At 48.8% G+C, this 16,986-nt stretch overlaps 1 protein-coding gene across 2 annotated transcripts in view; it reads right to left on the reverse strand.

Annotated features, from left to right (window-relative positions):
* Chst11 (carbohydrate sulfotransferase 11) overlaps window positions 1-16,986 on the reverse strand; it is a 207,586-nt gene that overhangs the window by 98,034 nt on the left and 92,566 nt on the right. For both annotated transcript variants that reach the window (XM_028778051.1, XM_028778052.1), the window contains exon 2: window positions 3,246-3,331. In XM_028778051.1, coding sequence (XP_028633884.1) covers window positions 3,246-3,331 — 86 coding nt within the window. The remainder of the gene's footprint in view (window positions 1-3,245; window positions 3,332-16,986) is intronic.

A 16,986-nucleotide genomic window follows, 5' to 3' on the forward strand; every position in this document is an offset into this window, starting at 1 on the left:
GTGCTATTTTGCTAAGAATATCAACTGTGAAGGATTTTTTTTTTAACCAATTGTTCTTTGGATGGTTTGGGGTTTTCAGTACACTAAGAAAGCCCTGGATGCCAAAGTCAGAGTAGAGGCAACTGTCCCTTGGTTGGTTTGGATCCAATGAAAGCCTTGTTGGATATACATCTCTTCGCAGGAGGAGGGTGGTCCCTGTCGAGGAGATTTCAAGGGTAAGAGACACCAGCACCAGTCACTAGTAACTGGGTGCAATTTCCCAGACTGGGAGGAGTTTTTTCTGTGGTTGGATCCTCACTGCCTCTACTAGTGATCTAGGCTAAAATAAATAATACACAATTATTAGTTTCAGTTCTCTATCCATAAAATGGGAAATGTCATCTAGCTCAGAGCTCACCATGCAGATCCAGTGAGCTGAATCCGAGACCCAGAAAGTGTCTGGCCTATCGTATGTATCCGAGGTAACTAAGGTGCCTTCTTGCTGTGAGGTGAACTTCTTGTCGTAAGAAATAAACGGTCTCTGTTTTTACCATCCTATTATTAAGACCAAAGAGACACCCAGAAAAAAAGCTGCGAGCACCATTTCTGGGAGCCGTTCAGGTTAGAGCGATCAGAGAGTTTGCCACTTGCCTCAGTGACTACATGGTTCCAGGCTCAGCAGCTGAGCTGGTAGGAAACTATGAGAAAGTGCAGGAGAGCTCAGGCTGGTGTCAAGCCTGGAGATGACTCAGGCAGGCAACGCTAAGCTCATCAGTGTGTGAGCCCCCTTCTCTTAACTCCACAGCCCACCACTAACCAGGGCTGGCTGCATCTTCACAAACAAGCACTACTTAAGTTCTCTGCGTGGGAATGGGGCATAATTGCCACTTGTAAAGGAAACTAGACCCAGAAAAAAAAATCTGAGACTATATCTCCAGGAAATGGGGTGATCTTCCTGAAAGAGCGTTTGCTGAATGGGCTGGAGAGGCCAGACAGTGTGCCCAAGATGCCCTTAAAAGACAGTGACTCACTTCTCAGAGCCCTCCCCTGTGAAGGGCAGAGCTAAATGTACCTTTCACTAATACAACACTCACTACCACTGTGAGGAGGAGTGACACTGGATGGTATAGTCACCTCTCTTTTGACTGGTCTGCCAAAAAACCATACAGGGCCATGCACGGCAGTCCTGGGACAGAGTAAGCACCCGTCACAGGTGCCTATATTAGCTTCAGTACCCTCTATGCCCAGTATCTGACATGCCAGGGTGTCAGTGAGTGAACAAACCAGGAAAGCACAAACCTCACGCAGCGGGCAGCCAGCAGGGAAGGTCACCGCACTGCCTCCTGAATCCAGCAGTTGATATGAGTCCCAGAATGTCATAAGAGGGACATCAGCAGTCAAAGCATGGTGATACAGCCTGTGCAAAGTCACAGAGCTAGGAAATGGTGTCACTGGACTTTGACGCTAAGTCTGACTCTGAAGTCGAGGAAAGTGAAAGATCACATACAGTCATCCTCCAGAGTTCCAGAGGGATGCTGGGAAATGGGCACCTCGAGAAGGCTCGTCACACTTTCTGGTGTGCGCAGCTAGATACATGGGAAATGAGAACCTGAACCTTGATCTTTACTCTTTCAAAAGTCACAAATCCTTGGGGACCCCTGACATCAACCAGGTCCAGTGTTAGGCACCAGATGTAAATTGTAAACCAGACTCAGTCCACAGGCTTTCTACCCAGAAGGTCAGCTACAGCAGAAACCACTCTGCACTTGCATCTTACGATGCTCAGGATGTCCAGAGACAGGGGATGGTTTCTGGGTAGGTATCAATAGAACATATCAGAAATCCTATGCGTGGTCAAAGCCTGATTTGATCTCATCGTAATGATGACAAAATAGACAGGCTAGGAAACTTATTCACAACGGCCAGGTCACAGGGCCAGCAAAGGAACCACAAATATCAAATCCCCACTGAGTCTCTCTCTGCAAAGGCCAGCAGAGGAAGCCTCAAGAGACATTGAGTTTGCAATCCTATATGTCCTGTCCAAGTCACACCTAGAGCCCCAAGACAGAGAATCAATAGGGCACCACTGAGCACCATCAGGTCACCAAGGGCACCCAGACTTCCAGTCCTATTCTTCCCCAGAAGGGAGCACAAGTGGGAGGCTGGAGAGAAAAGGTGGAACACAGGAGTTTTTAAGTTTCTGCCTTTGCAAGGACTCTAGGAACCTGTCCTCGCTGAGATCCGAGTACTATCTTCTCCGGCCAGGCACCATGGTCTATGGAAATACAAAATTGAGAATGGAGTGCAGAGTGAAGCCCTGAGATCACCAGCAGGCCCTCTCTCCTCAGCACGCACTCAGCCATTACTAAGGTCCATGGGCGTTCCATCAGGAGCACCACTAACTAACAGACATTCCTACAGAAGGACCAGCTCAAGAATCTCCACGCCAACTCAAGTGGCCTGAGGCTATTGCTATGGTGACCAGGCCTCCTGACTGCTCCTCGCTTCCAATGGAAGGCACGCTCCACTCCCCACCCTCACCCCCACGCTTGCCACCTTGTTAAACTAATCAACCAAAAAACCAGCAACCAACAATTTACATCCACACCCTGCCCAGGGGGTCTTCTGCAGCGTGGTCGTCGCTGGGTCTCAGTAACTCCATGTGGAGTTTATTCAAGAGCACGCCTTTCTGGGGGTGCCAGCGGAGGGCTGCACAGGCTCATAGGCTCTTGAAGTTCAGAGTCCCAATGCTAGGACCTAGGATGATGTAGACCCAGAGACCCAACCTCCAGGAAGGCCAAAAGTATAGTCTCCACATTTCTTAAACACAACTTTTTCTAAAATTTACAAAATGTTCCTAGACTACACTTATCCAAAACGCTTGAGACAGGAAATGGTTCATGTGTGGGCTCCCCCATAGATTTCTGGACTATGTGTACACGCATAATGAGATATCTTGGGAACAGGATCCACGTCTACACACATGCTTCATTTACACTGCATATTCATCTTGCATACATCGGCACAAGATAACTCTGACCAGTAGTTCAGTGGACCTGCATTTTGACTGTGACCCATCTCCTTATGTCAGATGTGGGTTTTTCCACTTGTGGCACCATGCAGCTGCTCAAAAGGTTTTGGGATTGGGAGTGTTTCAGATTAAGGATGCTGAATGTGAAGGCAATCACCAAAGGTAAAGTGTCAGGTGGGGGAGGGCACCTCAAATCCCCAGAACACACTGATAGCAACAAGGACCAGGGTCCTACCTGGATGGGATTGTAGAGCTCCTGCAGCGGGCTTCTAGACCCCTTCCGGCAGCAGATGTCCACACCGAAGGGATTTCTCCGCATGACTGAGGAGAGAAAGCAAAGCTCGTCAGAAAACAGCTACAAAGGTCTGCTGTCTGACAGAGGAGAAGGCATCCGGGAGGGAGGAAGAAACAGGATGCAGAGAGGAAAGAGTAGTTTCTAGCTAAGAGCCCACTGCTGTCCCAGCTGCAACAGTCCCGCGCTGTTCTGTCCCCACACCCCAGCGGCACAGACCACACTAAAAAAGCTTTCTACAGCACACAGGAAAATAAGATAAGCATCTAAAGCACACTGAGATGTAGCCACTTTCAGAAGGCATGAGGGTACCCAAGGAAACAAGTGTGGTTGGCTGGGGTGTGGGAACATAGTCTCACATCACCTAGCAACAGGGCTGTGGTCTGAGAACTGCACCGTTAGGTGACACAATCACATATACTGAGAAGGTGCGAGGTGGTTGTTCACAGAGGCCTCGTGATGAGGCTGCTGAGGCAAGGGACGGAAGACTGTCACTGTGAGCATTAGTTTTCTAGCTTGCTTTCTGTTGCTGTAACAAAGGCCAGAACTGAAAAATAACTTGGAATGGAAAGGGTTTATTTCACCTTACAGCTTATAGTTCATTATGAAGGGAAAAAAGGGAAAAACAGGAACCTGGAGGCAGGAATAGATGCTGACACATAATGGGACAGTGCTGACTGTCTTTGTTTCCCATGGTTCACTCACCCTGCTTTCTAACACCACCCAGGACAGCTGCTCAGGAATGGCACCACTCACAGTAAGCTGGGCTCTCCACTCGTCAATTAGTAAGCAAGCAAATGTCCCATAGACATATCTAGAGGCCAACCTGACAGAGGCAACCCCTCAACTGAGGTTCCCCTCTTTCTGGGTATGTCAGGCTGACTAAGACTAGCCATTACTGTATCTTCATAGGAAGAAATGCATTCTAAAGTAATGATAAAAATTGGAGAAAGTAAAAGCAAACTAGCAACACAGCTATCCACATTGTCTCATGTCATATCCTGGATGGGACACGTTTTGCTTTTAGAGAACTGTGGTACAGTATATGTAGTTACACCAGAGCCACCTAAGGCCTGGGAGCATCCTGCTGTAGCGGCTCTGTGATGTTTCCACAGCGCAGGTGTTGCTGTGGTAGGAACTTCCACCTCTATTCTGATCCCACACAGTTGTGTGCTGACTGTGTCATGTCACTCAGTGTGCAGGCATCACCCTCGGGCAACACTACCTCCTCCAGGCACCTGGGACCTGGGCTCCTGAGAATGGGGTGAGTCACTTTCAAAGGACCCTACCACAGTAAAGGCAAAAGCCCAGTCTCTCCTAAGTCTTCTACAATGTTTGTTTTCATTAAAATATCAACTTGAGGCAAAAAGGATGAAGGTCTGTGCTCCTGGAAAGAGCTGGCACTTATAACTGCTCTGAGGATTAGAACTCTACCTCGCCCTGTGGTGAGGGGGCCAAGAATCCTGGTCAAGAGAAATGAGCCCTTTCTTTCATTTATCCTGTTCATAAACACCTTAAGTCCATGACCGCCTACTATACACTAACCCGTAACTACAGACAGAGGAAGAGGAGAGCGGAGAGAAGGGGAGGAGAGGGGAGGGGAAGGGAAGGGAAGGGAGAGGAGAGAAAGGAGATGAAGAGGTGGGAGAAGAGAAAAGGCGAGGGAGATGGAGCGGTGGGTAGAAGAAGAACGGTGGGTTAGAAGAACTCATGAACAGGGCTTTGTTCGAACACCAAACCGTTCGTTACAAAGTACCATCGTGATGAATATTAATGGAGCAAGAACAGCAGAGCCACCCAGAAGTCTAGGGAGCTCTCTGGTGTGTAGGGTGGCCAAGTGCACAGTCCCTCATTTCCTGGACCAGACAGCCCAGATTATCATCATGGCTCTAACCATGTACCAGTTGTGTGACCTCAAGCAAATCCCGTACCCTCTCTATCCTGTCTGCTTCCTCGGCTGTACAAGGGAGCTGAAAGAGAATCTCTCTGGACTGGTTGTGAAACTTGAACAAGTTACCATGCAGACTGCTTAAAATGTGCTTGGCAACAGTTACAAGTCTCTGAAGCCATTCTAGGTAATGCACCAGACTTGCGCATAGCAATCTACGATTGATGTTGCCTGGCTGGTGGTAGAAAGACGGGAACACCTCTCTGCCTGAACTACTGAGCGAGTGGGCTGAGTGGGAACTGGCCACCCGTCAGTCAAGACACAGTCAAAAGTCTAAGAGGCCTGTAGATGAAGGGGGATGCTGTTCAGATGTCAGTCTGAGGACACAGGGAGGAGCCTGGGGCTTGGGAGATGGTTCATTTGACAAACCGATTACCGTGGAAGCATGAAGGCCTTAGTTTAGATCCCCAGAACCCACATTTTTTAAAAAAAACCAACCAGATACCGTGGCAACTGTCCACAAGTGGATACTTCTCCCACCCTGGGGACATAGAGATGAAATTCCTGGAGCTCATTGGCCAACTAACCTAACTGAAGTGCAGAATTCTAGGTTCAATGAGAGGACTGGTCTCAGAAAATAAGGTGTCACATGACACAGAAAGACATTTGACATCAATCTCTGGCCTTTGCAAACACACACACACACACACACACAGTGAAAAATATTTGTCACAAGCAACAGGTGAACTGCCTCTCTCCTGACTCTTCCGTTAGACCCTTTCGGATAGAGACCCTGAAAGGAAAGCATCCATTCCTGGGGCAAAGGGCCACGTGTCCCGCCGGCCTTCCTTGCCTTCCTTGCCTTCCTAACACAAGGCTAGCAGGCATTTTCTGGAAAGGACAAGCGGTGTTTAGCTCCGTGCCACCACTGGGTCAAAGAACAATGGAAGAAGAGTGACACGCGGCATACTAGCAAGCTTTGTTTATGGACAGGAATCTGACGCTCACTGAATCTTCCTGCTTTAGGAAATAAGCTTCCTTTGTTGGCTTGTTTTGATGGCTTAACAAAAATAGGCAGGAGGCAGGGTCTGACCCTGAGGCTGGAGTTTAGAGATCCCCTGCCCTGGAGCCCAGGTCTCCAATACAAGCTCTGCACAGATCCTGCAACCCCAGAGGCCTTCCCATGGGAGGAGGGATCTTTGAGCAAAAGTCAACACATAAAAGCCATTAGAATTTGATTAGGCTGTCTAGGAAAACACTGCTTCTTTGTTCCTCCACGCCTGCCCCAGGAAGGTGAGGGAGAAATTCTTTGTGTTTTTCTTTAATTTATGACTTCATTTTTCATTTCCACCAAAAAGGAGGTAAGGTGTTGAGGGCACGCAGGTCCTCCTTCTGTACAATGGTTCTGCAGCACTTGGAGGGGCGAACACGACCATAAACTGTGTGAAATTACACCCACGCTGTGCAAGACTCAAGTCCCCCCCACGGCAGCAGACAAGCTCACCAGGACCCGCCACACCGTGGAAGCCATTAAAAGCCTGCTTTTACAGGAGGTAGTATTATTTAATTGGTTTATTTTTCTAAAACATGGTCTTTAAGAAGCTTGGACCGTGTGGGGCCTGCAGCTTCAGGTCCTTTACCTGTGACTTCATGGGGCGCCATGTGAACTGACTGTGGCACCCCAGGCCACAAAAGCCAAAAGGGCCTGTGTGTTATTTATAAGTTGGACAACAAGACTACCATGTGCCAAAGGCCTGTGTGCTTGGAGAACACAGAATCTTTCAGGGGCATCTCAGTGTTCCAAAATGGTTCACAGTTTAGATTTTCAGATTTCAGACTTTTGTGTTTAAGAACGAGCAAAAGTGGCCCAGCAAGACGGCTCAGTGAGTACCAGTGATGATCTGAGTTTGAACTCTGGGACAGCCGCATCGTGGAAGGAGAGAAGGGACTCCTGCAATCTGCCCTTCGATGTTCACATGCCCACATGATCATACATACACATACACACACACGCACTTGGTTAGTTAATTAATTTTCAAGACACAAATAGAATAATTGGCTGGTAGAGTTTATGCAAATATCCAAATGGACTCTACCCTCCTAGGCAGTTCCCAGGAGCATGTGTGGTAAACAGACTCCGTAAATCCTCACAAAACCCACATCTGTACCTACACCATCGATAGTATAAATGTCCCCAGGGACCCCTGACTGAGAGCCTACATCTTATCCCAAAGAATCTTTGGTGCTTCTGATCCAATTTGTTCTGAGTCTGAGGGGCTCTTGGACGCCATCTGGTCACTCTTGCTCACTCTCAAAGGATAAAGGTAAGCCAGTGGAGGGACAGAACGGCCTGTTACATAGGGGGTGGGGGGAGGAAGCGCCTCTGGAGCTAGCATAGGCCACCAGGTCTCATCCCTGGTGTCCAGGTCTCACAGACAAGGTCATTGCCCCTCTGTCTGTCCACAGGGGAGTTCTTAGTACATATGTGGCATGAGCTAAAATGAGACCAGAGGTCAAACCACTGAATGTTCAGAATGAGGCAGAAAAGTTAGTGAGATTGCTAACAGCCTCGTCCCACAGGGCAGTTCTTAGCCTTCTTAGCAACAGCGTTAAGACAGGGCTAGGAAGATAAAAGTGAGTTAAAGAACCTGAGTTTGATCTCCAGAATCTACGTGAAAACGCCAGGTTTGTCGATATACTCCTGTAATCAGCACAGGAAAGGGGACAGGAGAATCCAGAGAGGGGTTGCATCCGCCAGACTATCTAACCTGGAATGACCTCCAGGCCAATGAGAGGCCTCGTCTCCAAGGATGTAGACAGGGTTTTGGAGGATGACACCTGAGGTTGCCTCTGGCTTCCATGCACACGTGCACAAGTGCATACATGTACATGTACACACACACACACACACATACACACACACACACACACACACATGAGTTAGGGGGTGACATAAAACAAACAGGCAAAAGCACTGAGTAAAGTTAATACGAGATGGCATGTTCCCCGGTTCAGTGGTGAATGTCCACAAACCCCACTCCCTTCCCTTTTCAGGCCGCACAGCCACTCCCTTCCCTTTTCAGGCCGCACAGACTGGGAGAAGCCTGACTCTTACACTCAATTCCCACATCTGTGTCCATAAGCATTTAAACTCATAAGGCAAAGGAGTCCTTCCTGATACCCTGCAGGACCACACTGAATAGAACGCTCAGCTGCTGAAGGTCAAGGGTATAAATCTAAGAATTCAGCCAATATCCCTAGCACTACGGGAAAGACAAGCAATAGCATTTATCTAAGAACCAGAAGGCTCACTGACTTGGAAGCCTTCCCCAGGGGCTCCATTAAAGCATGAAGAGTGACCACTGAATGGATTCATCAAAACCAATGGCTTCTGCCACCACCTCTCCCAATCCAGAGGGTTCTGGTCCATCTGCAGTAATATGACCAAGTTGGGGGGCTAGGATGTGTTTGCTTCCAAAAGCACAAGGTCCTGCCCAAGGAAATTGCTTGTTAAAGCCTTAAATCAGGCTTATGGGGGACAAGGAGGGTGTCTCAGAGACTGCTGGTGGTGAGTGGTTTTGTGCAAGCACAGGAAATGGATGTTCAGGGCTGAGAGAGGGAGAGAGAGTGTGTGTCTTCAGAACTGGGTGTGATAGAGTCACACTAGGAGAGTAGAAGGGATAACGAGAAGAATGTTTGTATCTCCCTGAGATTCCTATACTGAAAGGTGGGGGAGTGTTCAGGAGGTGTCAGCATGGGGACAGAGCCTTTAGAATGGGGATTACTGTCTGGATAAAAATGAAATCTTACCCCAGGAGGACACAAAAAACATAGAACCCAAGAAACAGGTAACAGATGCTCTGCAGACTCTAATCTGTAAGTATGTTGATCTTGAACTTGTAAGAAATGCATCTCTGTTGTTTAGATGCTATGCAGTCTGTAGTTGGTTGTTATGGAAGCCAGAATAGGCTAAGACACAAAACTCGGAAAATGATCTTCTGGCCAGCAGAGAATGCCACCCACCCACCGAAAGCATAGCAGAGTGTAAGGAGAAGGGAAGGAGTGGGGAGGCACTGGAAGGGGAGGCACCAGACGTCAAAGAAGAACATGCATGGTTCCCAGGCCTGCTGTGTGAGAAACTATCCAGGAGCTGTGGCTAGAACCAGGGCCTCTCAAGTTCTAATAGGGACAGTAGATGGCCACCTCAGAGTGACTGTCTAGAACAGACCCTCAGAACGTGCTGGACTCGTCAGCTCTCTCCTAAGCATCTTCTTAGGAGAACTGACATATTCCCAAAAAAGAACTTTAAAATTTAAATGCAATTTAAATTATTAAAAGATAGCTAAAAAGTTTCTTAAAGGCTAAATATTAATCAAAGGCCCTCTTAGATGTTCACTGGTAGAGTTCATTGAGGTTCTTAGAGGTAGGCTGTGAAATTTGGGACTTTAATGTTTTTTAAGAAGCCTTTTCTGTACACAGGAATCAGCCTTGTGCTAACAGACGTGACAGCTACTTCAGGCTGACCATACAGCATGAAGGGCAGCAGTCCACATCCCAGACTAACCGTATGTTATCTCTGAAGCCCCACAGTGGTCCAATTTTTATAGTGGAGAAACTCAAGACTCCATGGAAAAGTGGTTCAAAGAGCAGGAGCTGGCAGCTGACCCAGGAAAGCCCCATAAATTCACTTTATATCCCCTCCGATGAGACAAAGCAGACAGCATTGCATCCTCCATGCAGAAGTCATTCCGAGCCTTGAGCAGTTAAGTTTTCAGCCGCAGCCTTGACTGCTAGGGAATTCACCCCCTGCCCTGCAGTTTCCTGGAACGCTTCTGAATGTATTTTGCAGGCTGTAGATAACACGCCAGCATGCTTTCTTCTGGTGTCTGGTGCTCCAAGTTTGACTTTCCAACTTGGACACGTTGGTGTCTGCCTCTGGGGTTTCCCCACGCTTACAGACGAGTGACAAAGCTCTTGGCGAGGAGTTGCCTTTGCTGAAGTTACTGAAGCTGGGGCCATTAACTCCAAACCTGTTGCCTCCCTGTTTTCAGCCAGGCACAGGACAGCTGCACGTTAACACAGTCAGCCGTACAGGGCAGGCTACACCTGCAGGCTAGTGTCCTGCTCAGGGCACCAGCCTTTCCCTGTGACTATCAAAGGGACAGTTGCCCTTGTTTTTCTCAAGACCACTTGGAAGACTCTGAGTCCTTCTAGCCTTCTCCTTTCCTCTTTGCCTCCGTATCCTAGAAGGCAGGAAACGTGGCCCCCTGGAGGGAACTGTGCCCCATCTCCAATTCATATTTCAGAACCTCAAAATGCAACTTTATTTGGAAATAGAGTCTCTGCTAGCATAATTGTAGTTACAGGGAGATGAGGTCACGGTGGATGAGGGTAGGTCCCAAGTCACATGACTGGTGCCTAATGAGAGGAGAAGAGGTTAGATACACGCAGGGAAAGGAATCATAAGAAGATGGCCAAAGGCATTGGAGGGACCTGCTGACAAGACAGAATGGCAAGGGTTGCTGGGAGCTGCCAGGAGCCTGGGTGCAAGGTGGGGCAAGTATTCTCCCCTAGAGAAGCCTTCAGGGGGAACATAGCCAACTTACACCTTTACTTTGTGTGTCAACTTTCCAGAATGTGGGAGAACAAATTTCTGTCACTCTGAAACACCCAGTGTGTGCTTATTGTTACACAACTCTAGCTCGCTAACACGCGTGAGTTCACAAGATATGTGTACTTCCTTCCTAAGGCTGCTGTGAATCCTAAATAAATCGCCCATGCAGAGGCTGAGAGTAAGACCCAGCCCCAGGTAAGTGGTGGATTAAAGACCATTAGGTACGCTTCCTGATGACTACTACCTAATTTTTTTTTCTAATTATCTCCCAAAAGAATGTCTCAAAAATCATCTCTCTTCCACTTTAAGCCACAACCTCACTGCTGGAATTCAGCATGCACACACACAATCTATGGGGATGGAGTTACTTCAGAGCTGAGGTGAGCAACCCAACTGCCATGGGCAGAGGAGGCTGAGGTACATGATGGGCCTAGCATGTGGCCTTGCTGGAGACAAGGAGCAAAGGGCCCGGATGCTCAGAGGGCTGCTGGCCAGTGCATCAGTCTCTCCTCCGAAGCAATAGGCAACGAGATAGAATCTCATCAGAAGGGCACACACTCAAGTCATAAAGAGCTGAACTTTAAAAGACAGCCACCCAGCCACCCAGCCTTCCATTTTCCCTTCTGTAGGTCTACGTGAGCTAAAGACTGGGATTTGTTTCAATCGCCCACCTGTCTGATGTGTTTCTAGCATAGAGGCCAAGAGAGATAACACTGCTTTTAAAAAAAACATGGCTGTGTGTATGACATCACCGGAGCCAGGAAGGTTTAAACTCCTCAAGCCTACCAGCTTCCCTCTGGGGAAATGGCACGGAGGGCTTGATAGAAAAGGAAGCGTAGTGGGGGTAAAAATCCTTGCGTTAAAAAGCCAGGTTCAGTGCTTCTTCTCAAAATCCCAGGACACGGAGAGTAGAGAGCCAGATTCCTGGGGCTAGTGGGCTAGCCAGCCTTGTCTACTTGGTAAACTGTCGACCTGTTCAGAGAAATGAACTCGTCTGAAAAAATGAAGTTGTGGCTATGGTGATGCACACCTTTAATCCCAGCACTAGGGAGGTAGAGGTAGGCTGACCTCTGTGAGCCTAAGGTCAACCTGGTCATATAGAGTTCCAGGCCAGCAAAGGTTACATGTTCAGACCCTGCCAATGGATGGATGGATGGATGGATGGATGGATGGATGGATGGATGGATGAATGGATGGAGTGGACAACTCCAGAGGAATACCCTGAAATTAACCTCTAGTTTAAACATAGACACACAGACACATACTCACACAGACACTCACACAGACATACACACTCACACACAGACACACATGCACGCACGCATGCACACACGCACGTTTGTTATTGTGTTTTCTTTCTACCAGTTAAACCCTGGAAAGATTCTAAGATGTCCAAAGTTAGAGAGATAATTTCATGAATTAAAGTTCACTTAAGTGCATTTTGGTAAATCACAGTATATTGCTAATGAGCTAGACAAGGTACTGTAGTTAAAAATCTGATGTAAAATCCTGGAAATGGGGTTGGCACATCAGAATTCAAACAGGAGGTGAGAATCTCACAGACACAGACATCCATGTGAGCCAGCCAATAGAAATGAAAGCAGTGCTGGAGTGCTTCTGACCGCTTGACTTCAGCATAAAAGCAGACTAGTGCAAAGGATGTAAGTGTTCTGAACAAAGGGCTGGAATCTCCCCAAGAAAAACCAAACAGTACCTGCAGCCCCACCGGGATCCTCTGAGCCAGAGCTCTTTCTCAGTCTCCCGCTCACTTCTCCTGCGGGGTGGGGGTGGAAGGATGGAACCCAGGGCCCTACTTGCCTCTAACATGGAGCCATCCCCACCTCCTGCCCCCAAGAGATCTTGCAAATGAGAAGGCAGCATATGTCTCAGAGTCCAAGATGCCTGCACATAATCCTGGTCGCTGCTGTTGGTTGAGTGTGCAAGGGGTGAAGGGTGTGAAAATGGGTGCTAGGGATGAGCCAGAGATGGGTGGGGTGGGGTTGAGAGGGGGCACTAGGACGGCTCTGCTGCGTGTATCTAGCAGGAAGAGGCCACTGCAGCTGCATCCTATTAAATATGCCCTCGTTTGCAGCTGCCTCCCTCCCTCCCTCCCTGAGCATCCAAGATGCCTCTGGACCTGGATCCCCGGGCTCTCTGCAGCCAGGCATCAGGGTGGGAGGGAGGGAGGAAGGCAGGAAGGGAGGGAGGGAGGGAGGGAGGGAGGGAGGAAGGGAGGGAGGGAGGGAGTCACCTTAGGTGACTGTCATGAGTTCCCCAAGGAGAATGTTTAGCATTAGAAGACTTTTCACCCCATTAAGTAAAAATGTAAAAGCTTCAGGACAGAAAAATGCAGAGGAGTGTCTCATCCATCCCCCCACCCACCCCGTGTGTGTGTGTGTGTGTGGTGTGTGTGTGTGTGGTGTGTGTGCGTGCGTGTGTGTGATCACCACACCACCACCCACCCCCGCACCCCAGGTTCTTGTTGCTGTAGTAAGTTTGAAGGTGTGGCGTCTTGGTGTGTAACAGAAACGTTTAGATTGTGTTTAGCTACTAAACATCTTTCAGTCTCAGCCAGGCAGGCCTTGCTGTGCAATCAAATTAAAAAGCCACCAAACAATAAGGTATCTGCAAGCAGTTATGTTGACGTAAGCCTCAGAGGCTGCATCTGTAGGGACAGCCACTGTGTCAGGAAGGGTCTGGCTCCGGCTGGCTGACACTGGGTCATGGAGGAAGAGGGTCCTAGCAGAACCCACTTTTTGTTTTGAGCATGGGCACACTGACCCCCAGGCCTTGGATGAACAACTTCCTCCACACAGATTCTGTGAGTTCTCACTTCCGTGTACCACAGGAGGAAAGGACTTAGGGTCTTGCCCTGGCACGCGGCTGGCAAAGGACAGCCTTCCTCACACCGCAGGTAATGAATGTTTGAGGCACAAGCAGGGACTGCCTGGTTCAGGACTCAGAGGTGGCCACACCTCCATGCCCACCTGAGTGACAGCCACAATGGGTAAGCAGGGACATGGGTTTCCCTTGCATCAGGACAGAGCCGTGGTTCAGCAGGTAAAGGCGCTTGCCAACCAAGCCTGAGAACCTGAGTTCGATTCCTGGATCCCACAGCGAAGGGACAGATTCCATTTCAGAGCCTTGAACTCTGACCTCCACAGGAGAAACATAGTATGCAAGCCCATACTCACGAGTATATTTTTTTCACTCGCTCACTCCCTCTCTCTCCCTTTCCTTCCCCCCCCCATACACTCACACACACACCTGACACAACTAGGTCAAACTGAAGAGGATGTCACATGTCCTGCCTCAAACCTTGGCCCTCCACCAAGCAGCACTACCCTGCAAGCTTCATGACCCCTCTGTGTCTCAGTTTTGTCACAGCTAAGATGGAAATGATGAGAGAACATGCTTACAAAGCTATTCCAAGGGTGACACGAGATAGAACTGCCACCTTTCAAGGGCATCTGCCACTTTCACATTTTAATGTTCTCAGAGATCAGGATGCAGCTTTCCAGAGTGGCTTTCTCAGACTTGAAACAGCAGATGGTGATGATGGGGGTGACAGTGATGATGGGGGTGATGGTGATGCTGGAGGTGATGGTGATGATGGTGATGGGGATGATGGTGATAAAGACACTGGTGGTAACAATGAGAAAGTGTACATGGTGCACGCCTGGTTTCATTCACAGATCCTGTGTCTATCTCGACATCTTTCCCACCTCAAAGACAAATTGTTGACTAAACTATTCATTCTCTCCTTAATTTTTTAGACATATTTTAATTTATTTTATGCCTACGTGCACACATAGGTAGGTCAGATGAGAACTTGGCAAGACCAGTTCTCTTCTTCTACCTTGTGGCTTCCAGGATCTAACTTGCGTTGTCAGGCCCAGCAGAGGGCATGGTTCCCTGTTGAGTCATCTCTCTGGCCCTTTCTCACTCTGGCTTTTAAAAAAATTACCTGCAAGTTTAATGATTTGTTTTCCAAATCAGACACACACCCTCAAGTCCAAGTGGCAAAGTAATTCAGCATCAAAATGCCTGTGAGGTAAACCCAGCAGCGGGCTCACTAAGGCGCACACAGGCAGGAGTCTAAGGCACTGGCCTGGTGTAACCACGGCCACAGGGCCATGGCCTCCATCTTAGCGTCATAAATGGCAGGAATGTCTCTCTCAGAGCAGACAGAGGCAGACCAGGAGAGACAGTCTCATCTCACTGCTCTGCCCTTGCTGAGACGACGATCCCACACACTCTACCACTCAGTGGCTTCTACAGCCTCTAACGTTCGGTCAGAGAGAACCCAGCTCTCTCAACCCCTGAAAAAACAGCACTGAGAGCAAATGGAGTTGTGGAGTGGGGCTGGAGCAGTGGCTCAGTCATGTAAGCTTGAGGACCTACACCCAGAGATGCAGAATGATCTGGTTCCACACTGGCTGACACGTACTGTCTGGGTGACAGAAGGTAGCATGTGTCTGTGATGGTGCTGGGAACACACAGACAGGAGGGACCCTGGAGCTTGGTGGCTAATGAGTCCAGTCAAATCAGTGAGCTCCAAGTTTGGGGAGAGTAAAACATAACCCAAGGAAGACATTTAGTGTCCACTACATTCACACGCGTGTGTGCGTGCACACACACACACACACTCCGGAGGGGAGGGGGTGGAGAGAGCAACAGAGAGAGAGAGACAGATTTTAATTATCAAGCTTTTCTGCCTTAACTGCTTTTGCTTTGTTTTTCAAAACAGAGTTTCTCTGTGTAGCCCTGGCTGTCCTGGAACTCAATCTGTAGACCAGGCTGGCCTCGAACTCACAGAGATCCACCTCCGGAGTTCTGGGATGCCTTAAAAATTTTAGCTGAATAATGTGAGAGCAGTTGCCCCTATGGAGGCACGAGCAGCAGCAGTATCTCAACGGACATCACTATTCTAAGCCTTAGTCAGCTCGGCGTTGTTTTCTGCAATGCCTGAATACAGCAGACTTGCCCAATCTTAAAGAACAGAGTTGATTTAGCTTAGGTTACAAAGCCAGAACAGTCCGAGTGTAGGGTGTCAACATGGACTGGGCTTCTGGTGACACTATCATGCCACATCTTCAGATAGTGACCTCAATATGGTGAAGGGCCACATCTTCTAGGACTTGGCCCTCATCCTTCTAAGAGAATACCAGCCCAAGAGCTTAAACTGCACTCCTCAGGGGGTACCTAGGGCTCCTCACTCCCTCTCAGAGATGGCCTCAAGCTGCTTTTAATATCTTCTTTGTGTGGACAGACACAAATCATCCCCTCAGGAAACACCTAAGGTTCAGTGAGTTAACATGTCCAGCACTGTGGGTGAGACAACCAGTCACGGCAAGAGTCCAAGATATCTTAGTTCCCATCTAGGAATGAAAGGGGTCTGGTTTTCAGATGGGGCAGGCACACTGAGTGACACCAGGCACACTGGGTGCCACACAGCTTTCTGACAGCCTCCTCAGCCCTGCCTCTAGCATCCCCCTTCCTTCCTTCCTTCACATCCAGGTCTCTCTCCAAGAGAAAAGGACAGCACAGAATGTCACAGAGTGGCACCCCTGAACTCTGGGGTAGAACACATGGCATCAGAAAGCCACCAACTTTGTCTTCACTCTTGATCCCACCCCCAGGTCTCAGTGTCCTTCCAGAGAAGAAGGACTGTGTCTTTTTTTTTTTTTATTGGATGATTTATTTACATTTCCTATGTTGTCCCCTTACCCCATCCCCCACCACCCCCTCAGAACCCCCAATCCCCTCGCCCCTCCTCCTTCTTCTCTGTGGATGTAACCTCTATCTACCCCCCCACTCCCACCTCCCCACCCTCAAAATTCCCACCCCCTGGGGCATCCAGCCTTCATGAGGTCAAGGTTCTCTTCTTCCACCTATGCCCAGCAGGGCCCTCCACTTTTACATATTCAGCTGAAGCCCTGGATCCCCCCCTAAGTGCTCCCAGGCTGGTGGTTTAGACCCTGGGAGCTGTGGTTGGTTGGTATTGTTGCTCTCCTCATGGTGCCGTAAATCCTTTCAGCTCCTTCAGTCTTCACTCTAACTCCTCTATTGAGAACCCCATGATCAGTTCAATGGCTAGTTGTGAGCATCTGCCTCTGAATATGTCTGACTCTTGAAGGCCTCTGAGGAGATATCCATATCAGGCTCTTATCAGCATGCAC

The sequence above is a fragment of the Grammomys surdaster genome, unplaced genomic scaffold (genome assembly GCF_004785775.1).
Source record: "Grammomys surdaster isolate TR1022 unplaced genomic scaffold, NIH_TR_1.0 322, whole genome shotgun sequence".
Lineage (NCBI taxonomy): Eukaryota > Metazoa > Chordata > Mammalia > Rodentia > Muridae > Grammomys > Grammomys surdaster.